Source organism: Magnolia sinica, chromosome 10 (assembly GCF_029962835.1).
Source record: "Magnolia sinica isolate HGM2019 chromosome 10, MsV1, whole genome shotgun sequence".
Lineage (NCBI taxonomy): Eukaryota > Viridiplantae > Streptophyta > Magnoliopsida > Magnoliales > Magnoliaceae > Magnolia > Magnolia sinica.
Window position 1 is genome coordinate 24800235 of NC_080582.1, and position 24994 is coordinate 24825228.

The following is a 24994-nucleotide window of genomic DNA, read 5'->3' on the forward strand; positions in this document are numbered from 1 at the left end:
ATTTTCATGTTCTTCTATTTTTAGCTATATTCTTCATTCTAAGGATAGAAGAATCCTAGAAACTCATTTTTACTAGTTGCCTAATGCCATTGATGTGGTGACTAATATTTTTATTTTTTTAGCACGAGGAGAAAATGCAACTGGCCTCACTTCCTTAGTAAGTATCCTTTTCAGTAGAACAACTATTTTCATTGATAAAGAGCTAACATTAGGTGTTAGGAGTACATTAATCTCTCTCCGATTTTTATTCTAACTTCAATTGTAAATAGCTCATTGCCAAAAATGAATGGAATACTATACAAATTGAAATCACAATGGAAAATAGAATGTAGTACATACAACATGTATCCTTCAGTTTTATTTTATTTTAATATGTTCCAAGAGGCATTGCTCGTGGAAAGTGTTTGACATGACACTTGCAATTTTTTTTATTTATTTTTTTCCTTTTTTTGCCTTGTAAGAGGTCTATTTTGGCAGTCCTTTCAACTATGAACTACGCCAGCTTGACTAAGCGAAGTCATGCAGGGGTATTACTGCAAGTAATTAAGCATCACATGAGCAGAATGTGCATGGGAATGGAATCCACGTTGTCCATCAGATGCACTTCCTCATGATCACCATAGAAACATGAAACTGGATTGGTTCAAAACTCGAATAGGCAAACCATGAGGAAAAGTAGGGATAGTCCACCCACCTTTAGTTGTGTATGGGCTCATCAACTCACTGTGGTTATTATATGCCATCCAATCCATTCATATGACACTTCTAACCACGACTAAGGTACTCTCCAAAAATCATGTTATTATGACACTCAAGTGGACCACACCGCATGAATTTAGAGGTTTTCAGAAGATTTTGCAGTGTCTTGTTGTGAAGCTCACCTGAGTTTAGGATCAGTTCAGGATCAAGGCCAAACATGGGATGGCACACCCGACCTAATGGATCCGGTGGATTTCATCCATATGAAGTTGTCCATCCACATCAGCGAATTGTCATGCACAAGTTCATTCTTATGACATTATTACCTGACATGGGCCGCTTGGAGAGCACATAGAAACATACCCCAATATTTATGCATAATCAGGCAACAATTTTCCTTGAAGTACTTGTTTCTGACTTTGGCTTGATGGGGATTCACACAAATCATGTTGGGATTCAAATCATTCCAGGGTTGGTTCCCTTGATCTCTTCTAATGTGATATGGAGACTATTGCAGAGTTCGAGAACTGAACGGAGGATTTTGTTAGATCGATGGTCTAAATCCTTCAATCTTCGCTCATTCGCTATCCATGATCGCCAATTCACCTACAAGGCCAACACAACCTCCATCTCCATCACAAACAGCCCTAACCAAACCACCCCAACCTGCCAAATCCAATCCAATCTTCCTCTTTACCATCTCCTCCAAAACCAAGTAAGCATCACTTACCTTCCCACCTTCACATAACCCCACGACCAAGCTACTAAAAGTTTGTGTAAGGGGGCAATGCCCACTCACCAGCATCGCGCTCAACACCCTCAATGCTCTTTCAAACTCCCCAACTCGACAAAACCCATCAACCATCATCCTATATGTAGCTGCATTTGGCTCGCACCCTTCAAGCTGCATTTCAACCAAGACCTTATAAGCCTCCACAGCTCTGCCTTCCACACACAAGTAGTTCATCAAAATGTTATATGTAACAATATCTGGCTTATATCGCCTTCTTTTCATCTCGGCAAGCAATTCTCTCATTTCCTCAATCTTCCCTCTCTTCCCGCGATCGCTCATCAAAACACCAAAATTCACAGGACGGGGCTTACACCCTCGGTACTCCATATCAAACATCATCTTCTTTGCCACTGTATACTTCCCCATTGAACACAGACCACCCATCAGCAATGCATATGTGACCGCATTTGGATATTTTCCTTTCCTAAATATATCCTGAAGCAATTCCATCGCTTTATCCAATTCATGTTTCTTACAAAGAAACCCAATTAAGATATTGTAAGTAATGACTGATGGCTGGACTCCTCTCTCGAGCATTTCATCGAACATCTTGCATGCATCATCGAATATGCCAGCTTTGCAATACCCATTGATAACAATATTGAAGGAGACAGAATTTGGTCGGAAACCCAATTCCGAGGAGCGACGGAAGAAGTTAACAGCATCTGAAAGGCAGCCGGACTGGAAGAGAACGTCAAGGAGAGAGTTGAAAGACTGCAGAGTGCGAGTGCAATTGAAAGTAGGCATTCTATGGAAAAGATCGACTGCATCGTCGGGTGAATTCGACTTACCGTAGTGCTTGATGAGAGCGATGAACAGGGTCTCGCCACAGCGGATGTCAGCATCCCTGATGCGATCGAGAAGGCGATCTACAGCATCGAAGCGGCGGGCCCGGGCGAGCTTGTAGATGAGGGAGGAGTAGGAGGGGTAGTCGTGGCTGAATCCCATGTTTTCATGGTGGTTGAAGAGGTGTAAGGCTGCATCTGGATCGGCGGTTTGCTTGAGCTGGGTCAGGAAGGGGTGGGGCTCACGGGGCTTTGGGGGACGTTTCTGCGGACGTTGGTGGGTGGTTTGCGGAGTGGGGTTTGAAGGAAGCTTGAGGTAAGATTGAGATGGGGTTAGTTTGATGGAGTGATGAATACTGTCCCATGATTTTCGGTGGATCATCTCGTCCCTTAGTTTCTTGAGGGACGATGGTTCAGACGCGGAGGGAAGGTGTGGAATCAAACACGGAGTGCGGATCGTCCGTGTTGAAGGCAAAGGCAAATCCTGTTCCGTAGCTTCTCATTCGTCCGTGCCATCGAGAGGCAACCAGCTCACAAAACGCCGATTTTCTCACTCCCTAGTAGATTCCGTACTTTACTATACAACTTTGAACGTGTGAAACTTAATGTCGACCATGATTTACGTGTTAGATCTACATTTTTCATAAAAATTTTCATATCATTCCATACCATGATACCAAAAATAAGCCACATACATAGCTCAAGTGGACTGCATCATAAGCAACGGCGACAATTGAACAACTACATTTGAAACCTTCCTAAGTCAACTATGTGGTTTACCTGCCTTCTAACTTCTTCACAAAGTCACACAGTCCTTAGTGAAAGAAAAATATAAATATCAACTTGATTAGAGTCTTTTCCAAGCTCAAGAAGTATTTCTAATGTCACCAGTATGATCCTTAGATTTGCTTGGCTTTTTTGTCTCATGCGTGAACCAATATGGAAAAAATGGATGGACCCTGTAGATGTGATACATATATCATGATGGCCCACGGAAGTTCCACATGTTAACACTTTCCAGTTTCTTCTTTCTCTATCACACAACAAGCAACGAAATATCCTTACGTGTGAAATTTGCAATCCAGTTTTTCAAATCATTCTTTGATATGAGCTCAAAAATAAAGCAGAGCCATAGCTTAAGTGGACCACACCACAGGAAATGTTAAGAATTGAATGTCTACCATCAAAAATTTCTTAAGGCTTCTGATGATCCAATCAAGGTGATATTTATGTATTCCTTCCCTTTAGATTTGTGTTACCTTGTGAAGAGGTTAGATGACAAAGAAACCTCACCGTGGACCTAAAGAAGGTTTCAATTGTAGTCATTTAATCTCCGTTGCTTTATATGGTGTGGTCCACCTAAGTTTTGGATGTGCCTTATTTTTAGGATCATGCTCTAAAATAATTTGAAAAAATTGACATATCTTGGTGGGGCCAGCAAAGTTCAATACTTAAAAAAAGTTGTGCTATAGCATTCAATCCATTCGGTATAGAAAAAACTCATGTTTTGTGAGTGGGTGTCATCGGTAATGACGTTGTGGACGGACAAGAAGCAGCGGAACAGGAATTCCCTTGCCTTCGACATAAATGATCCAAACTCGTGATTGTATTGTGAAAAGAAAGGACATGTCAACTGCTCAGAGTTAGGTTGTTGCCACTTAACCCGGATATGCCACCAGTAATTGTACTGGGCCATTCGGGTTTAGATTCAGATGCCAAACACAAGTGCAAGATCCTTATCCAATCAGAGTAAGGGATCTCTCTAGTGTTTGATCGGGTTCTAATTTTATACAATTGGGCCCACCGTGCAGTAGCCTAGATCGTTGATAGAATGGATCGCATGTAAATTGTAAATTGCATTATTGAAATGGTTGTGCAGTGCATTGGATATAGAAATCGAAAAACCTAGACTGAAATTCGTACGTGGTTAGGATGCTATTACCGAAAACTGGATGTTGTAGTCTTCCACACCTTTTTTTTTTTTTTTTTTTAACAGATGCACGCACACCTCACACACTCACGCTAGTGGAATTTCACCACCTATGGATACTCGAACCCTTGACCGGGTGTTGAAACTCCAAAGAGTCTACCACCCGAGCAAGAGTAAGGATCCACACCTAGTCTTCCACACCTTACACCCTAATAGAAACACTGAAATGGAAATAAAAGACTTCAACATATGTAGGCTTAAGAACCCATCTCCGTTTTTATAGTTATTGAGGGTGAGGAGTTTTCAACGAAACTCCTCTTCCTCATACTCCCAACGAATTTAGCAATCCTAGTCTAACAAAAAAAATTTATGCGTGTAACAAAGTTATAGCGCACCACCCCTTACGCAATTATAAATCGATCATAACTTAAGCGAAGTCCACTGGTATGCCCGATCATTATATTCAACTCTTAGGGAGATCCAGACCATTGATCGATTAGGCCCATCTTATAGAATTCTTATATCACATTGATAACGCGTATGGTCATGCATAGAAAGTCTCTCATATGGGTAAAACTATTCAATTTGAGATGGCAATGGACAAACCCATGTAGCAATGGCTAAGGCCCAAAACTTGGCTGGAAGGTTGAATCTAGACCTAGTATTTGGATTAATGGCCCTACCTGCACTATTTTTCCAATTTGATCATCAAAGTGGGTCACTCTTATATGGAATGAATGGGCACTCATGAGATCCCATTCGACATGCATCGATAGTTTAAGGCCTATTTGTTTAAGTAATTAGGATGATAATGTAGAGAAATGTGTAATGATTACAAATTATTTTACCAGTCTCTTGACAACATTGGACCTCTGATTTGAATTTTTTTGGATTCGAGATTTTGACAAAAATGCTACGAAAAGGTGTAGTGATTATAAATTTCTTTACCTCTCTCCTTAATATATTAGTGCTCAGCCAATAATTCCCTTATTAGATTTGGTGGCGGTAAAATCATAGTGATAACACTTTAATTTTATATCATCAAGAAAATTGGAAAAGCAAACATACTCTAAAAACTCCTTGAGATTTGTGGTCATGTTTTTCTAAAATCCAATTCATTTATACAATTAACTAGCTTCATTGTAGATATGCCAAAATTTCTTAAGTCTAGGCTAGGTTCTTTATTTTGGTCCAGGTTTAAGGTCTTTTGTTGGATCAAGAACTACGTATTCTGGCCCATTGTGATTTAATAAGTAGTTAAAAAAGAAAACATAGCAACGGTTCTAATCAAGTAATATAAGGTAAAATATTTTATGGCTAGCATCTTTCAATTTAGAAGACTTTTAATCCATAGTTCCACACAATGTAAAAAGAAGTATAATAAAAGGTAGATCAATCTAACCTCCTTTTGTACAATGGTAGAGATGGGCGGGGCATGAAAAATATTGTGGATTTATTGTCTAACGGGTGTGATTGATGATATGCATCATAAAGAAATTGTACACTCACATGGATGTACTTAGATTAAACAGTTAATATAGTGATACAGGACTAAAATGAAAATGAGTAGATTATTGAGATCTCAGATTCATGAGAATTTTCTGTTAGATTACGATAGTTAAATATTTTTCATTTTAACAGTTCATTAAATATCTGCTGTCCACTGAACATATAGTTGGGATTATAATCCTGTGGTGTGTCGCACCTTAGTTTGGGATGGAGCTGACTTTCACTCTATATGGTGATGATGATGAATATAGGTGATGGCGCGGAGTGGATTTCAGAGACATCACCGTGAACCATGGAACATGAGCTCTGTGCAACCAAGGCCTGCATGCATAGGTTGTTGGTTAATCAGAAGTGTCCATCGTGTGAGAATAGTTTTAATAGATTCGATCTGATAGTAGGGATGCGGATTGCGCGGTGATCCTAGATCGAGTAGCTATGTGGTGTCGGGACTCAGTGGGACCATCGTGGCATTTGTGTTTTTTCCATGCTGTCCATTTATTTCGCCAACTCATTTTCCAGAAAAAAAAAAAAAAAAAACCTGGGACCATCACTGAGATTTATTAATGGAGTTTGACTGATGTAAAATGGGTTGTGGATGGTTTCATGGCCAAGATGGATCAGAAAAGGTCCAGTTGACAACAGAAGTGATCCGGATGAGTTATCGGATGCAAAATATATGATTTTGAGTAAAACGAGCGCAAGCCAGATTTGCAAAATACCACCAAATCGACAGTCATTTCCTTGTTTTAATTCCATTTTTACTATAAATAGTAAATTTTGATTCGATTATAACTTTTCATCATTGGGCTTTAGGAGTTGTGTCCAACATGAAAAGTACTTAGAATAATTAGGAGAACAGCGTGGTGAAGCCAAATGACACTTACTATTTTTGGCCGAAAACATTGCGCACTAGTAGGCATCAGGACCATCTATAAATAGTAAGTTTACTATTTATAGTAAATTGCGAATTCTAGGAGTTTTAGTTGTAGTTTGATTTTGAAATTTCCTCCATTACTTAGCATCCCTATTTAAAGGGTTGTGAACTTGTTTATTTCATTCATCAATCAAGTTATGAATTTTATAGAATTTATTTCTATTTTATTGCTTTATTTTCTTGTGGATTCGAGAAGTCTCTGTGAGGAGTCCAGAGAAGCTCCATGGATTCAGAGTAGTTATCCTTGAGGAAGACGATATTCTGTATACTGACCATCAAGCATTAAAGTTTATTAATAGTCAGACTAGCGTGAATCGTGTGCATGTTAGATTGGTTGCATTTCTGCAGGAATTCACATTCGTTCTGAAGCACAACTTAGGGCAGCAAAACAAGGTAGCTGATGCACTTAGCCGTCGTGCATCACTACTTGTTACAATGAGCAATGAGGTAGTTAGCTTCGACTGTTTCAAGAAGCTATACGCTAAGGACAAGGACTTTAGAGATTCTTGGATGAAGTGCCAGAAGGTCATCCTAATGACCTACATATACATGATGGTTTCCTCTTCAAAGAAAATCGATTGTGCATCCCCCAAAGTTCTTTGAGGGAGCAGATTATTCAGGAGCTACATGGAGGTGGCCTTGGTGGACACCCTTAGCGAGATAAGACGTGAGCTCTTGTGAAAAAGCGGTATTATTGGCCACAATTGGAACGTGAGGTGGAAAAAGCAGTACAATATTGTCATGTTTATCAGACCTCCAAAGAGCAATCTCAGAATACGAGTCTCTACAGCCAATTACTTGTGTTTAACGCCCCTTGGGAGGATTTATTTATGAACTTCGTACTTGGTCTCCCACAAACACAACATGGTATGGATTTGGTGTTCGTGGTGGTAGATCGTTTATTCAATATGACACACTTTATCCCATGCAAGAAGACCCTTGATGCAACACATGTGGTGAATCTATTCTTTAGAGAGGTTGTGCGGCTACACGGGGTCCCTAAGTGTAAGAACTGACCCGAGTTCCTGTGTGTGCATGTTTTTGTAGGTATACATTTCGTTTCTCTTGGTCCCGTGGTCCTACCAGTCGAAACCTGGCGACCCGCGACCCTCGGATAGTATTTGTGGTCATCCTTAAGTTTGGTCACGTTGACCCAACTCGGATCGGCCTGAAACCCATGCCATTTTGTTCGCATCGTCATTGCGGTTTCGATGACGGCCTTTCATTGTCTGACCCTTGATCATGTGGCCCACTTAGGTATAATGCATGTGGAACCCCACCCATGGCACAAGTTCAATTGCAACACCACTAAAATTTCCATAGCTAACACTACCCACCACATACACACCACCCAAAACCTACCCTAACTTATAACTTTGTGTAACATCTCGGAAAAATCCGTATAAAGACCCGAGTACCACCTTAGGCAGAAATCGCTAAAGACCGAATCCTTTAGAAATTGGACGAAAATTAATAAAGTATTAAACTAAGTTAATCGGCGAATTAGCTCGAATCACTTTCAATACGAACTGTAAGACCCAAAGCCAATAGAATCGCTAACTTTACATTACCTTAAAACTTAGGATCAATCTCAAAACTCAGTTGCTCTCGGGAGCATCTTGAAACTCCGTATCGGACCTGGACCGCGTGTCGAAAGTTCGATTACCACGAAACTATATGATTATAACCGCCTTACTGAGCTTGACAATCATCTCGGAAATCAAGTCCAAATAGTATCCAGAAATGCACAACTTGAGCCCGGTGTGAAGTGTGTGAGAAACGCAAATATCTTCAGGAAATAGACTCAAACTTAAGTGAATTGGGTTGTTCGCTTGCAGGCTAAGTTTAAGGTTTCAGACAGATTTTGACTCAACTAAACCCTTGAATTAGGAAAATTTCCCTACACATGTCAGTGCACTTATAGCTCTGATCGAGTGACGATGACCGTTGAAGTGAAACTAGTCCTCCATGGTCGATCTACAAACAACCTGGCGTAGATCTATTGCCAGGGAACTTTCACTGAACCATATGCAGAAAATGGACCTCCAGATGAGCTCCGTTGGCCCGAAACAGACGACTTTTGGCTATAACCTAAGTATACCATGGCCCTGGGGCCATTGACATCAGTTCTGGGCTTATATAAGGGCCTTAACCCACCCCTTTCTCATTCCATACGAATTTCCTAAACCCTAGGAGAGCGAAGAGAGAAAAGAGAAGGAAAGAGTGAGGTGAAGTGAGAGATAGTGAGAGAGAGTTCTTGGGATTCATTCCTACCGCTCCACGTGCCGAATCATCCTACTTGTATCGCTATACTGGCGATTTCGACTCCGTATTTCGGTAAAAAATCTTAACCCTAATCTATTTTAGGTATCCAAATATATAGATCGGCGAAATAGCTAACTTATTTCGTGATTCAGGTAGCCGTTGTGCTATAAACGAAGGTATAGTGTTCGAACTGAATTCGATACGAGTTTACTGACGGAAGGTACGGACTATAAATGTTTAGGTTATGGTTTTTAAGGCTTTCAATGTCGTTAATGATTTATGACTGACTTGATTGCAATCACATATGCTTAGATGCGATGTTTTCCACGTATTACACATATATATGAACTATGTTGAAAATAATGCATTCCATGTGTTTGTTTAAATGTTTGTATGAATATGAAATTATGATTTGTGCTTGCCATGATTGTTGTTTGGGAATACATGATTGTTGTACATGTAATAACTCCCTTGTGAAAGGATTTACTATAATATATGTTTTAACTAATTTATTACATGTATGTGATATGTGTAGTCTAAGTGTTTGATAAAATACCTGAATGAAAAAATGCTTGTTGAAATGTATTTAATGAGGGTGTTGAGATAGGATTCTCAATTCCCTTATCTATAGTTACAGTTTCCTTCATATAACCTATATTGCTACTAAGTGCTTTATGGTTAAAATGTCTATGCATGATAACATGTATACTATGTGTTTGTTAAAATGCTCAAATGAGATTTATATTTGGATTGATTGTCACATGCTGTCTTTAACTATCACATGTGAATGCTACTGTTTTGGAGTGTGATTGGGGCTACGATGTAGTCCAGGCAATCGGTAATGGTTTACAATCGGTGGTGAACTGTTTTAGCCATGATAGATATGTTCGATGAATCCGAGTCATACGGTAATTATCGGCAGTGCTTAGGCCATGAGGAGTGTGTATGCACTGCATGTCGATTAATTCAATGTGCACTCGTACTAGTCGAGCTTGTCTAGTAACTCGATTGGCTTAATGTATGTTCAGCATGTATGGACGCTACTGCTTGAATTTAAGGTACCAACTTACCAGCGCAAAGCCCATTTAACCTTGGTACCACAATCCACCAAGACTCATGAGCCAGGCATAGTGGTATGGGACACCGTGGTCGAGGTGTCGACCTACGTTGGGGTGACGAGCCTCCCCATAATGTCCAGTGAGCAAACCAAACTCGTGAACCGAATGCGATGGTATGGGACACTGTATTCAAGCTGTCGGCCTACAATCAAGTGACGAGCCTCTCGTAGTGACCTCGAGTATACACTAAGATTACGTTAAGGTGACGAGCCTTTCCGTAATGACTTCAAGTATAAACTAGGCCTGCGTTGAGGTGATGAGCCTCTCCGTAGCGACCTGAAACTGCCATCGTATGTGACTAAGTAGGATTGACAACTCTAGATGGATCATTATTTGGGTCAATGATATAAAGAGAGGTACCTTACCTTCCCAAACCTGCTGTATGAATAGGTCTAATTAAGAACTTAGCTAATCACGCTCATGCACCGCATTACATGTGCCTTTGGCGTTGGAGTTGAGCACAGCGGGAGTGTTGCATGCGTGACTGTGAGATGATGTCGCAGAGAGAGTACAGGCGAGGGCATACATCATTAATACATACCATCCTTGCATGAACCAGAGTACTTACAAATGCTTGTTGTATTGCTTTATCATTACTGCTTGACTGAATTGATAACATCTTAACCTTTGCCTTATAGCTCTACTGAGTTGATCACTCACTCCTACTCTAAGACGGTGTTTTAAAACACCAACTAGACTCTGTTGTAGTTTCAGGTGATATCGAGGCTTACGACACAGAGCCTGCCTTCTATGACGACGAGGAGGAGTTCTCCTACCTGCAACTCTCTGGAAGGTCTATGTAGACCTGGAGTTACGTCAACGGGACTACAGGGATATGGATTAGATGATATTACACTTTATCATTTTGTAAAATTTGAAATTATATATGTAATTATTTAACCTGGTGACATTCATATTCTGGGGACTTATAATTACTTATATGCTTTATATATTTATCATAGTCTTCCGCTTGCATAATTTAACTGTCTCTGGAGTATGATATGCTGATTTGGTACAATCTTACTCATCTTTAATACACTAATACAGATAACATTTAATCATCATTATCAATGTTGCATAAGTGATGCGTTGGAACTCGAGAGTTGAGCTTTTACTCGAACCCAGATTTTTAGGGCGTTACAAGTTGGTATTAGAGCATGATTTGGATTAAACTGGACCTAGGTTATGGACACACGATGCACACTGACATACTTTGACTTAGGAGGGAGCGATAAAACGTAGAAATGATCATAGGATCCCAAGTTTCGATCGTTGGTGATCATATGACCGTTGAAGCGAAACTGACCGTTGAAACAAAACCCGTACGCATCTGTGATCATGTGAGGTGATCCCAGTTCCTTTCTTGACCGTCAATTGATGGGTTTAAATGATAACTTAACATATCCCATGCTCAAATAACCCGAAAAACGTGAATGTGCGTGAGATCGGACCTAAAATAGCTTAAACAGACTCGGGGGCCTAAATGTTATAAATCGGGGGGAACCAAGGTGGACCCCGCACATTTTCGGCACCCCCGGAGGGGGATGCCATTGCCCCTGGGGCCAGCCATCTCCCCCATGTCCAGCGAACAGCGAGGCCTCGCCGTCCGCAGACAGCGGGCCTATCGGGCCGCATCGGGCCGACGGTGTGGACACATGTGGGGCCCATGAGAACGTTTAGGGACCCCTATAAGCCCTCCATTTGCTCCCTTTCCTTCATTCTTACCCCTCCAAGCTTTCCAATCTCCCAAAAAAATCTCATTTTTCTCTCTCAAATCCTTCCTCTATTCTCATATCTTCTTTATTTTCTTCATTCCATACACACCTCCCACTATTCCTTTCAAACCCACCTCCTATCTCCCTCATTTCCTCCCATTCCTTTGTGTCTCAAAGATCTCAAGGCCCAACAATCCATCTTATCCCTCCATCTTGTTTTACTCAAATGACTCTTTTCGAGCTCGTGGCAGCAATTTTTTCCCTTTCCACACTCCTTTCCCTCATGGGAAAGAAGAGGGCTTCCACGGATAAAGCCGGGCCTAGCCGCCTTACCCGTTCAAGGAGGCAAAAAGACGTCAAAGCAAGTTCAAGCATCGATCGAGAGATCAGGACGAAGCAGGATCTCGATCCCCAACTTCCACTCGAGAGGGCTTTACTGGCAGATATGACACATGGAAGATTTCAAGGCTATAAGGTTCTCTTTGAAGCACACGTGGACGAGAAACTATTTAGGATTTATCTAGCGATGGATCTCCTATTGGATGCCAGTTGGGGTCCCATATTTGAGGGTAAGTCTCGTGCGAATGAGGACATTGTCCGAGCCTTTTATGCCTATATACGAGAGTTGCTATTGGAGCCTTTATAGTTCTCTATCCCCGTGGGAAGGCGGGAAGCCATTGTCAACATGGACCTGATAGCTCGGATCATGGGGATGTCACGTGGAGAGGTTCATGCTAGCGAGAAGAACCTCAGGAGTGCATGTGAAAAAGATCGTTGCACATAATTTCTTTGTGGCCGACTGGTCCACTGGAATCTAGGCAATTGCCTCCTGGCATCCAGGATGACTCTTGACTTCCACCTACTCCACCACATCTTCACACATAACGTGTATCCTAGGTGGAGCAATCACAGCGAGTGTACGCGTCTGATGGTAGACTTCTTATACCGAGCTGGGCAAGGAGACAAGCTGTGCCTGCCTACATATGTGCTATTACAGATAGTTCAGACTACATGTTCTCCTAGGACAGACATTTCATTCCCATTCGACCGACTTATATGCAAGCTTGCTCGTGAATTCGGTTACAGACTTGGCTCAGAAAGGCTTGTGCCGATCCATTTCATCAACGACACTACTCTCAATAACATGAATATTGGGCCACGACAATGTCAACCCTGACTCGATGAGATTGAGGATGAGACGGGAAGTGAAGAGGAAGAGAGTGATGAAGAAGGCGGAGATGAGATAGAGGAAGAAAGAGAGGAAGAGGAAGAGAAAAAAGAGGAAGAAGATGAGGCCCAAGACTCTGATAGGGGCTCTCCACCTGCACCTCGATTTAGGCTGCTTCAGCGACCTATGGCACCGCAACCGAACCGTTCTCAACAAGATCGTGTGCACTCACTTTCAGCCGAGGCATCTGAGATTGCAGTTACAGCACCAATGGCTTTTGAAGTCACGACACATATCCAAGGTATACCCATCTTTTTATTGGTGGACACTAGGTCCACTGTCTCTATCATCTGATGCGCGGTGGTCAAGCGACTAGTGTTAGAAACAGCTCCTATGAAGGGGGTGAGAATCTTTATCACCACAGGGACCTTTTCGGACGTTACCAAGATTTATAAGGATTGTGCGATAGACTTAGGAAGCAGGACGGTACTCATTGACCTGATTGTTGCCCCACTATACCATTACGATGTTATCCTTGGTACAAATTGGCTTACTGAGATGAAGGCAGAGATCGATTGTGATATCAGAGTGGTGACAGCCCACGCACCAAAGGGCACAACCTTTACTTTTTCAGTTTAGGTCAGATTTCCCTATCGCATGAGTTGTTATGCTTTCTTACTAGAGAACGTTGATGGTCCGACACTTGGAAACACACATGTAGTTCAGGATTTTACGGACGTATTCAGGAAGATACCTGGATTACCTCCTTAGCGCGAGATCAATTTTACCATTGATCTTGTGCCTGGTGCGACTCCCATTTCACTACCGACTTATCGCATGCCTCCTTGTGAGATGGAGGAACTGAGGAGATAGATCGATGATCTATTAGAGGCGGGCTTTATACGACCGAGTGTATCTCCTTGGGGAGTGCCCGTGTTGTTCATGAAGAAGAAGGATGGTTTGTTGCGATTGTGTATTGATTATCGCAGGTTGAACCGAGTGACGGTGAAGAATAAGTATCCTTTGCCCAGGATAGACGATCTGTTCGACCAGTTGAAGAGGGCGCAGTATTTCACTAAGATCGACTTGCAGTCAAGGTATCACCAGTTGCGTGTCAAGGATAAGGACGTACAGAAGACAGTGTTTAGAACCAGTTTTGGGCACTACGAGTTCCTTGTGATGTCATTTGGACTTATGAATGCACCAGCCGTGTTCATGGATTTGATGAACTGGGTGTTTCGGCCGTATCTGTACCGATTCGTCATCGTATTCATAGATAACATTCTGATATACTCTAAGAGTCGGGAGGATCACGAGGAGCACCTGTGGGCAGTCTTTGATACTCTCAGGAAGAACTAGTTTTTTGCACAGTACAAGACGTGCGACTTCTGGAAAAAAGAAGTCAAGTTCTTAGGACATGTGGTGTATAAGGAAGGAATAGTCGTGGGCCTTAGTAAGGTGACCGCAGTCCAGGACTGGGAGTAACCCGGTTCAGTTACAAAAGTGAGGAGTTTTCTTGGCCTGACAGGCTATTACCGTCGATTTATTAGAGACTTTTCCAAGATAGTCAGACCGTTGTTACAGCTGACTCGGAAGATCTTAAGTTTGCCTGGCGTGAGAAGGCAGAAACAGCTTTCCAAGAACTGAAGGACAAGTTGACGTCCGCCCCTGTGCTAGTATTGTCAGAGAAAGGAGTCAAGTATACGATATACACTGACGCATCTTGTGTTGGTTTGGTTTGTATTCTGATGCAGAAGAACAGGGTTATTGCCTATGCATCATGATAGTTGAGGAAATACGAGGAAAACCACCCTACACACGACCTAGAGTTGGCAGCCGTCATATTTGCATTGAAGCTCTAGAGATATTACCTTTATGGAGAGGAGTTCGAGCTCTTTTGCGACCACAAGAGCCTTAGGTACATATTCACGCAGAGGGACCTGAATATGAGGCAGCGGCGATGGATGGAAACCTTGAAAGACTTCAAGTTCAAGGTCTCCTACCATCCTAGCAAGGATAACCTTGTGGCAGATGCGTTGGGCAACAAGAAGACTATAGCATTTGTGACTCCACTGATGATCGATGAGTGGAAGATGATTGAGTTTTTGCGAGACTTCGAGCAGAGGCTTACGGTAGAGGAGCCGTTCAAGAGCATCGCACACGTTCGTGTGTAGCCACTTATTGATGAAAGGATTATTGCGGCTCAGAAAGACGATGAACTATTGACAAAGATGAGAGAGCAGGTGAGCGACAGTGAAGACTCGGAATGGAGAGTTGGTACGAATGGGGGTTTATGTTATCGTGGCCGCCTATGCGTCCCAAATCTTCATGACTTGAGAAGGGAAGTTCTCGAAGCTGCTCACGATTCGAAGATGGCGATGCATCCTGATAGTACGAAGATGTATCGAGACATGAAGAGGTTGTACTGGTGGGACAACATGAAGACCCACATAGCAGACTATGTATCCCATTGTCTCACGTGCCAGTAGGTCAAGGCCGAACATCGCCGACCTCCTGGTTTGCTTTAGCCCATGCCCATAACAGAATGGAAATGTGATTTCATCTCTATGAACTTCATTTCGAGGTTGCCGAAGATGAGGAAGGGGCATGACTCCATTTGGGTGATCGTGGACCGATTGAGGAAATTGGCTCATTTTCTCCCTATTAGAGTTTCGAACTCTGTAAATGATTTGGCCAGGCTGTACATCAAGGAGATAGTGTGTCTGCATGGAGTTCCTATGGAGATCGTCTTAGACCGAGACACGCGATTCACATCTATCTTCTAGACTCGTATCTAGGAAGCAATGGGAGTGAAACTGAAGTTCAGTACCGCGTTCCACCCACAGACAGAACGGGTAAATCACGTGTTAAAGGATATGCTGGGAGCTTATGTGCTTGATTTCAAGGACAGTTGGGATGACTATCTTCCTTATGCTGAGTTCACTTATAACAACAGCTTTCAGGTGAGTATTAGCATGGCCCCCTACGAAGCGTTGTATGGGAGTCTGGGTAGAGCACCGCATTGCTGAGCAGAGGTTGGCGAGAAGACTTTGGTTGGCCCAGAGTTAGTACAGGTGACCTAAAAAAAGATCGACATTATCAGGCATTGGCTCCTGGCGGCACGGAGCAGACAGAAGAGTTACGTCGATACGAGGCGGCGACCGCAAGAATTTGAAGTTGGGGACCATGTATTCTTGAAGGTTTCTCCAATGAAGGGAGTCCTCCGGTTTGAAAAGAAAGGGAAGCTGTCACGCCCCAAACTCGGAAACCGGGCTCACAAAATTTTTGATCGCCGAATCCGGTGCCGACAGCCTCCGTAGAACCCCATTCTCGGCTCCCAGCGCCCATTCGCCAGGTTCCGATCCTGGGATGCTACGAGGAGGATTTTTCAACATCAGTTTGATTCGTAATAAGCATAACCAAAGGCATAACCCACAAACAACAACCAAAAACTCCATCACATTTCCATTATGATAAAAAACTTTACAGGTACAATGAGCATAAAGGAAAATACAATGATGATGAACAAAAACTCCAAAATAATCTGCCACGTGCTCAAGCCTCAGCATTGCTGCGATCCAACGTCACCTGCACGCAACGGTCGTGCATAAGCTTATAAAAAGCTTAAAGGGTGGTGAAAGTGTGTGCTCAAGGTAGTAATGCAGTTATGCAGTATTAGAGTAATGCGGAACATACTGATGAAAGCCAAGAATACCATAGCCGTACCAAGGCCATGCAGTGTAAAGTATGAATGATGTCGGCTATACCAAGACCATACAATGCGAAATGCAACTCAAGCATACAAATCCTCATCTAAGTCCACATGTCAATATGGCTCAAATTTGAAATATCACCGGGGTCTAGTACACTTCAACCAGATTGCCGCCCCATCGCGCACAATAAGGTGAGTGGAAGAGACCTCACTATCCGCCTGCCAATATCGGGCTTGACTCGTCAATAGCGGACTCATTCCTCGAGCTGGTCAGACTCAGCCTAGCATTGTCCCCTACTCTCGGGCGGGTAAGGCCGCACCCCCTTCCAATAGACCACGACACAGTGGAAAGCGCAACCGTCTGGTAATCGGCACTCGGCGCTCATGCACCCAATCGGTCTAGACGTTGGAGTAACCTCTTGGTACTATAAGGGTTTAGAGACTTTCACCTAGGGATATCTATAGCACCTCATGTAGAATAATATTTTCGATATCCAATCCTACCAACCACGATACGTCTGTGGAGGTTACGACCCTGATGTCGCTAGGGCGTACAGTAACCATATCACTCAATGCGAATGCATGAATCACACTATCCAGTCATACAGCAATCCTGCGCATATCGTGCGCTCATGTAGGGCAACACCCCCTATCCGGGAGCCCCTAAACAATCTGCCCGAAGGCATATGCTATGATCAGTCATTTCTCATATCAAGCATACGTATGATGTATATGATCATGAATCATGGAACTAAACATGTTATATGAAATAGATGATGTTCATAATGACGATGGGCCTAGACGGCCTACACATTACACGTACGAGCCTAACAATGAGCCCTAGGGAAAGTCATAATGCAGACATTTAACCAACACTATACTTGCAATGTGGACGTCAAACAACCATTACTCCTAAGGCATAGCCCGTCGTAAACATCATTACATGAACCATGTTGGGATAACACATTACAATGGACCTTAAGTACATCCCACTAGGCCTTAAATATATCAAATGGGCTAAATCACATGGGCCTTATATTCATCAAGTGGCCCACATCAATGGGCCGCACCAATAGGCCTTATGTACATTGCAATGGGCCATAACTTGTGGGCCTTAGAATGCATCAAATGGGCCTAATCTCATAGGTCTTATGTGTATCAAATGGGCCACACCAATTGGGCCCCATATGTTCATCAAATGGGCCTCAACCCATAAGCCCCAATACATCTTAATGGGCCTTAAACCATGGGCCCCTAATACATCAAATAGGCCTCACAACATGCTAAGGTGGGGTCCACTTGGACTATGGATCTGGCTCACTCTTTATGCCCATGCCATAAAATAAGCTTTTTAAAATGGATGAACAGATTGGATGCAACACCTGCCTCATGGTGGGGGGTCCACATGAAGCCCAACCATCACATATTATATATATATATATATATATATATATATATATTATAACATATAAATCTATATAATATATATATATATATATGTATATATATATACATACATATGCACACCCACCGTCCCACACGTGGGGGATGGGTCCCACCGTCCAGTGTAGACGGTGTGGATAGAACACATCACGGTGGAGCCTGACCGCTGGGCCAGGCGTGTATAAAACACACTGCAGGTGGGTTCCATCGTCCATAGCTATGGACGGCAGGAAAAAAAATACATACATCACTGTGGGCTCCACGTGGGGCCCACCATAATGTTTACTTAGCATCCAGTCCGTTGATAAGGTCCCGCGGACCCAAATGAATAGGAAGAACAAATCTCAGCTGGATCCAAAACTTCTGTGGCCCAGAAAAGGGTTCCCAAGGGCAGACGTTTATTCCCACTGTTTCCTACGGTGTGGGCCACCTGAGCTTTAGATCATGCTGATTTTTGGAGTGGACCCACTTCAGAGAGTGGGCCACCCAATGAACGGGTTAGATGACAGATATACGTCATGGTGGGGCCTACGGCTAAAGTCGTGGGTTGCTGTCGTCCGCCTGTCCGCCCGCCGTACGTGCGTAGGCAGCGCCTGCTGTCAGAAGGTAGCAGTAGCAGCTGCTGCTTATTATTATTATTTTTTTAAAAAGCATTTTCTTGCAGTTTTTCGGGTGTGCGGCCCGCATCATGTAAATCCACCCTAGCCATTGGTCTTTACTGCTCAAGACAGACCCAATGAGTCCAATATTCAATATTTTTTTGGCACATCAAAACTCCAGGATAGATTTTAATGGTAAAAACTACCATTTGCTATGGTATGGCCTGCCTGAAGGTCTGATTGGTCCCATCTTTCGGCTCAACACCTAAAATGAGCCTGGGAAAGGAATGGATGGCGTGGATCGAATACATACATCAAGGTGGGGCCTATATAAGTGGGCCACCCCACAAACTTGGAAAGAAGCTAATATTTGTGCCTTTCCTTTTTGTCCAGCGTCCAGGGACGCTAGACGGTTTGGCCCGTCACATGCATTTGAAGTGGGCCCTGCTTAGGTGGGCCACCTTATGGAGGATGGTGTGGGTACTACACACACAAAGTGGGCCCCACTTGTAGATGGTTTGGATAGAATACATGCCTCATGGTGGGGTTCATTTAAGTGGGCCATACAACCATGTTATGATCACACATAAAAAAAAAGAAAAAGAGAGGGAGAGAGAGAGATAGAGAGTGGGACACGTGTGATGGAGGGACACCGGCACTATGGGCCCTCCCTTACACTAAATCATACATCAAGTGGGTCCCATTACATATGGGCCCATTAAATCAAATCCAACGGTGGAGATCCCTTCTCCACTAGATTAGACAGTCTAGATGACCCTAAGTATGCAAGGAAAATAAACATCATGATGGGGTCCATGGAGAATGGCCCCATCATGGAATGATCATGATGATCTAAGTGGGCCATCGGCCACATCTTAGGGTTCAAAGTGAGATCCCAACCATTGATCGGTTGGCCTCACTTGATCCACCTTAAAAACATTAAAACTACCCTATCAAAGCACCCACCACTTGATCTTCTTGCTCCCTTGGCTTCCTTAGCTCCTTGTGCTTTTCTTTGATGGAGGAAGATGAGAAATGGATGGCTAGGATGGGAGATCTAGGGATGGAAAGGTGGGCTACATTTGTTGCTTGGAAGAGTTGGAGAGGCTCATACGTATGGATTTTCTCTTGCTTGGGAGAGTTTGAGAATGGGAGAGAGAGTTGTAAAGGGAGAGAGAGGGATGGGTGATGGATGTGTTAATGTGGTGAGTGATGGGTGTAAGAGCCCTTTTTTGACTTTTGTGGCTAATGGTATAAGAAAGGTATGGGCTTGTGTAAGAACTTTTTGACTTTGGTGCTTGCTTGGGAAAGGGTGAAAGGTGATGTGTACTTGACATGTACTTGATATGATGGGATTGATTGATGTGACAAGTTGTAGAGATTCTCTCAGATTTTGCAACGCGCGGCGTTTTCCTCGTACTGAACGTTGGCCCACATCTCCCGACTAAGGTATCGCCTCGGCATGCGAGTCGCGGCATCGGAACTGTGGCGACGATGCGGTCGCTATGGTAAAGGTCTTGAGTTGAGTTAACTCGGGTTGATGACATGTAAATCAGGGTCGCACGCAAATACCGGTTAAGGGTCGAAGGTTGCCGGAATTCGATTGGAAAGACCGTGGAAGTCTATGGAACGGTACGGTCTAGGATACGGGGCTTATAGAAGCTCACGCCATGATTCATTGGCCCATTCCAAATACTAGACCGAGTGGGTGTGGTAGCGTACCGCCTTGCTTTGCCCACACCACTCGTAAGCATGCACAACGTATTTTACATATCTATGTTAAAGAAATACGTTCTTGATCCTTCCCACATTATCAAATGAGAGTAGGTACAGTTGAGTAAGAATGCTACTTATGTACTATGACAGACGCGTATCCTAGATAGGAAGGAGCAGGTGTTGCGTAGTAAGGTTATCCCGCTTGTGAAGGTGCTATAGACACACCACATTGAGAAAGAGGCTACTTGGGAAATAGAAGCCGAGGTCCGTAAGAATTACCCTTAGATTCTCGAGGAGTACGAAAAAGTATTAATTTCGAGGATGAAATTTTTCTTTAAGGGTGTAGATTATAACGTCTCGAAAAAATCCGTACAAAGACCCAAGTACCACCTCAGGCAGAAATCGCTAAGGACTGAATCCTTTAGAAATTAGACGAAAATTGATTAAGTACTAAACTAAGTTAATCGGTGAATTAGCTCAAATCACTTTCAATACGAACTGTAAGACTCGAAACCAGTAGAATCACTAACTCTACATTACCTTAAAACCTAAGATCAATCTCAAAACCCAGTTGCTCTTGGGAGCATCTTGAAACTCCGTAGCGGACCTGGACCGCGTGTCGAAAGTTCGATTACCACGAAACTATACGATTATGACCGCTTTACTAGGCTTAAGAACCATCTCGAAAATCAAGTTCAAATAGTCTTCAGAAATGCACAATTTGAGCTCGGATGAAGTGTGTGAGAAACACAAATATCTTCAGGGAATAGACTCAAACTTAAGTGAATTGGGCCGTTCGCTTTCAGGCTAAGTTTAAGGTTTCAGACCGTCAAATTTTGACTCAATTAAACCTTTAGATTAGGAAAATTTTCCTACACATGTCAATGCACTTGTGGCCCTGATCGAGTGACGATGACCGTTGAAGTGAAATTGGTCCTCCACGATCGACCTACAAACCCGATCGGACCGAAAACTTAACCTGGTATAGATCTATTACCAGGAAACTTTCACCAAACCGTATGCAGGAAATGGACCTCCAGATGAGCTCCGTTGGCCCGAAACAAACGACTTTTGGCTATAACCTAAGTATACCATGGGTCTTGGGCCATTGACATCAGTTCTGGGCCTATATAAGGGCCTTAACCCACCCCTTTCTCATTCCATACGAATTCCCTAAACCCTAGGAGAGCGAAGAGAGAAAAGAGAAGGAAAGAGTGAAGTGAAGTGAGAGAAAGTGAGAGAGAGTTCCTGGGATTCATTCTCACCGCTCCATGTGCTGAATTATCCTACTTGTATCGCTATACCAGCAATTTCAACTCCATTTTTGGGTAATAAATCTTAACCCTAATCTGTTTTAAGTATCTAAATAGATAGATCGGTGAAATAGCTAACCTATTTCATAATTCAGGTAGCCTTTGTGCTGTAGACGAAGGCATAATGTTCGAACTAAGTTTGATACGAGTTTACCGACGGAAGGTGCGGATTATAAACATTTAGGTTATGGTTAAGGCTTTCAATGTCAGTTAATGATTTATGACTGACTTGATTGCCATCACATATGCTTAGATTTAATGTTTTCCACGTATTACATATATATATGAACTATGTTGAAAATAATGCATTCCATGTGTTTGTTTAAATTTTTGTATGAATATGAAATTATGATTTGTGTTTGTCATAATTGTTGTTTGGGAATACATGATTGTTGTACATGTGGTAACTCCCTTGTGAAAGGATTTTCTATAATATATGTTTTAACTAATTTATTACATATATGTGATACGTATAGTCTAAGTGTTTGATAAAATGCCTGAATGAAAAAATGCTTGTTGAAATGTATTTAATGAGGATGTTGAGATAGGATTCTCAATTCTCTTATCTATAGTTACAGTTTCCTTCATGTAACCTATATTGCTACTACATGCTTTATGGTTGAAATGCCTATGCATGATAACATGTACACTATGTGTTTGTTAAAATGCTCAAATGAGATTTATATTTAGATTCGTTGTCACATGTTATCTTTGACTATCATATGTGATTGCTACTGTCTTGGAGTGTGATTGGAGCTACGATGTAGTCCAGGCAACCGGTAATGGTTTATGATCGGTGGTCAAACTGTTTCAGCCACGACCGATACGTTCGATGAATCTGAGTCGTACGGTAATTATCGACAGTGGTTAGGCCACAAGGAGTGCATATGACATGTCAATTAATTCAACGTGAGCTCGTACCAGTCGAGCTTGTCTAATAACCCGATTGGCCTAATGTATGTTCACCATGTATGGACGCTACTACTTGAATCTGAGGTAACAACTTACCAGTGAAAACCCCGTTTAACCTTGGTACCACGATCCGCCAAGACTCATAAGTCGGCATGGTGGTATGGGATACCGTGGTCAAGATGTCGGCCTACGCTGGGGTGACGAGCTTCCCCGTAGTGTCTAGTAAGCAAACCAAACTCGTGGGCCGAATGCGATGGGATGAGACATTGTATTCAAGTTGTCGGCCTACGATTAGGTGATGAGCATCTCGTAGTGACCTCATGTATACACTAAGACTACGCTAAGGTGATGAGCCTTTCTATAGTGACTTCGAGTATAAACTAGGTCTATGCTGAGGTGACGAGTATCTTTGTAGCGACCTGAAACTGCTATTGTATACGACTAACTAGGATTGATGACCTTAGATGGATTATTGTTTGGGTCAATGATATAAAGGGAGGTACCTTAGCTTTCCAAACCTGATGTATGAATAGGTCTAATTAAGAACTTGGCTAATCATGCTCATGCACCGCATTGCATGTGCCTTTGGCATTGGAGTTGAGCACAGCGGGAGTGTTGCATGCGCGACCGTGAGATGATGTGGCAGAGGGAGTGCAGGCGAGGGCATACATCATTAATACATACCATCCTTTCATTAACCAGAGTACTTACGAATGCTTGTTGTGTTGCTTTATCATTACTGCTTGACTAAATTTAATAACATGTTAACCTTTGCCTTATAGCTCCACTAAGTTGATCACTCACTCCTACTCTAGGACAGTGTTTTAAAACACCAACTGGACTCTGTTGTAGTTTCAGGTGATGTCAAGGCTTACGAGACAGAGCCTGCCTTCTATGACGACAAGGAGTTCTCTTACCTACAATTCTCTGGTGGGTCTATGTAGACCTGGAGTTACATCACCAGGGCTATAGGGATATGGATTAGATGACATTAAACTTTATCATTTTGTAAATTTTAGAATTATACATGTAATTATTTAATCTAGTGACATTCGTACTCTGGGGACTTACAATCACTTATATGCTCTATATATTTATCACAGTCTTCTGCTTGCGTAATTTAACTATATCTGGAGTATAATATGCTGATTTGGTACAATCCCACTCATGTTTAATGCACTAATATGGACAACATTTAATCATCATTATCTATTTTGCATAAGTGATGCGTTGGAACTCGGGAGTTGAGCTTCTGCTCGACCCCCGATTTTCAGGGCGTTACACTTTGGTTTCTCCTCCCTATGGTAATCATTGCTCTCTCTCTCTCTCTATCTCTCTCCCTCCTTCTCATTTTCTCCATGCTACCAAACCCCTCTCCCAATGTCTCATATTCCTCCATTTCTCTAGCCCCTGAAAGTACCAAAATTCCTCAATCCCACCCTTAAAAACACATCCTAGCCATTAAACCCTCTTCATTGGTCCAAGATTTACATTGTGTGGAAGGTTGAGAGCTTGACTTGAATATGGGTGACTATAACTTGCTGATCTCTTTTCTATCCCTTGATCCTCTTATTTCTTTATGAATGGAACATGTGGGACCCACCAATCCATGGTGGGGATCCCATTTGATCCCTTGGATGTGGCCCTTGCCCCATTCTACATGTATGCATTGTTCCATGATAGGGCCATTCTCCATGGACCCCATCATGATGTATCTCATGATCTAATCCATTCTAAGGTCATCTAGACCTTAACATCATGTTGGGATGGCATCCCAACCATCCATTGTGATTATAGACCATGCACGTGTTAGTTTTATGTTGTAGGTACAAATCAATGAGGATGTTGGATGTGATTGTTCTTGGGAGGGCTCATTAGTGGCGGAGCCCTTTCCCTATGGCCGGATTGTTCTCATACCTTCCTTTTTCTCTTATTTTCTTTGATGATATGTGTGGTCCACTTGGTGTGCCTGGGATGTCCAGAAAATCCAGCAATGGTGGGACGCTCCCACCACCCATTTCATGATGTTGGGTGTCCTATTTACTACCTTATTTGATGCATGCAAGTGTTTTGACTTGAGTTCTTGATTTAGACATGTGTGGGGCCCGCTAAGGAAAGCTACACCTCTCTTTATTTGCTGCATTTGTCTAGTTATGGGCTGGTATGTCCAGCCATATATGGTTGTCCAGAATTCTAGGCTATTGTATGGACTATTGTAGTTGATGTTTGGCATGAGATTGGTCCATGATTTCCACTCTTTTTCTTCTTGTTGTGGGGTGAATTTTGAAGGAATGGACCCCACCTTGAAGTGTGATGGTCCACACCTCAGATTTGTCCATGCAATGACACCCAAAAAGGAGGCCCATAGGGGTGGGCAGTCCAC

At 42.6% G+C, this 24994-nt stretch overlaps 1 protein-coding gene across 2 annotated transcripts; it reads right to left on the minus strand.

Annotated features, from left to right (window-relative positions):
* Positions 1 to 318: 318 nt before the first annotated feature.
* LOC131258200 (pentatricopeptide repeat-containing protein At1g07740, mitochondrial) lies at positions 319 to 2864 on the minus strand. 2 transcript variants are annotated; one of them, XM_058259335.1, is made up of 2 exons: positions 2284 to 2412; positions 319 to 2173 (listed from the first exon to the last, which is right to left on the minus strand). In XM_058259335.1, exons 1-2 carry the CDS (start codon positions 2335 to 2337, stop codon positions 1277 to 1279), a joined length of 951 nt encoding a protein of 316 aa, XP_058115318.1. In that variant the 5' UTR covers positions 2338 to 2412; the 3' UTR covers positions 319 to 1276. The 2 variants fall into 2 exon arrangements, with proteins under 2 accessions (XP_058115318.1, XP_058115317.1); XM_058259334.1 differs by having other exon boundaries at positions 319 to 2864.
* Between the last annotated feature and the right edge of the window lie 22130 nt (positions 2865 to 24994).

Excerpts from the sequence above, each read along its gene's own strand:
- LOC131258200 (XM_058259334.1), bottom strand. The coding sequence starts at position 2,659 with ATGATCCACCGAAAATCATGGGACAGTATTCATCACTCCATCAAACTA.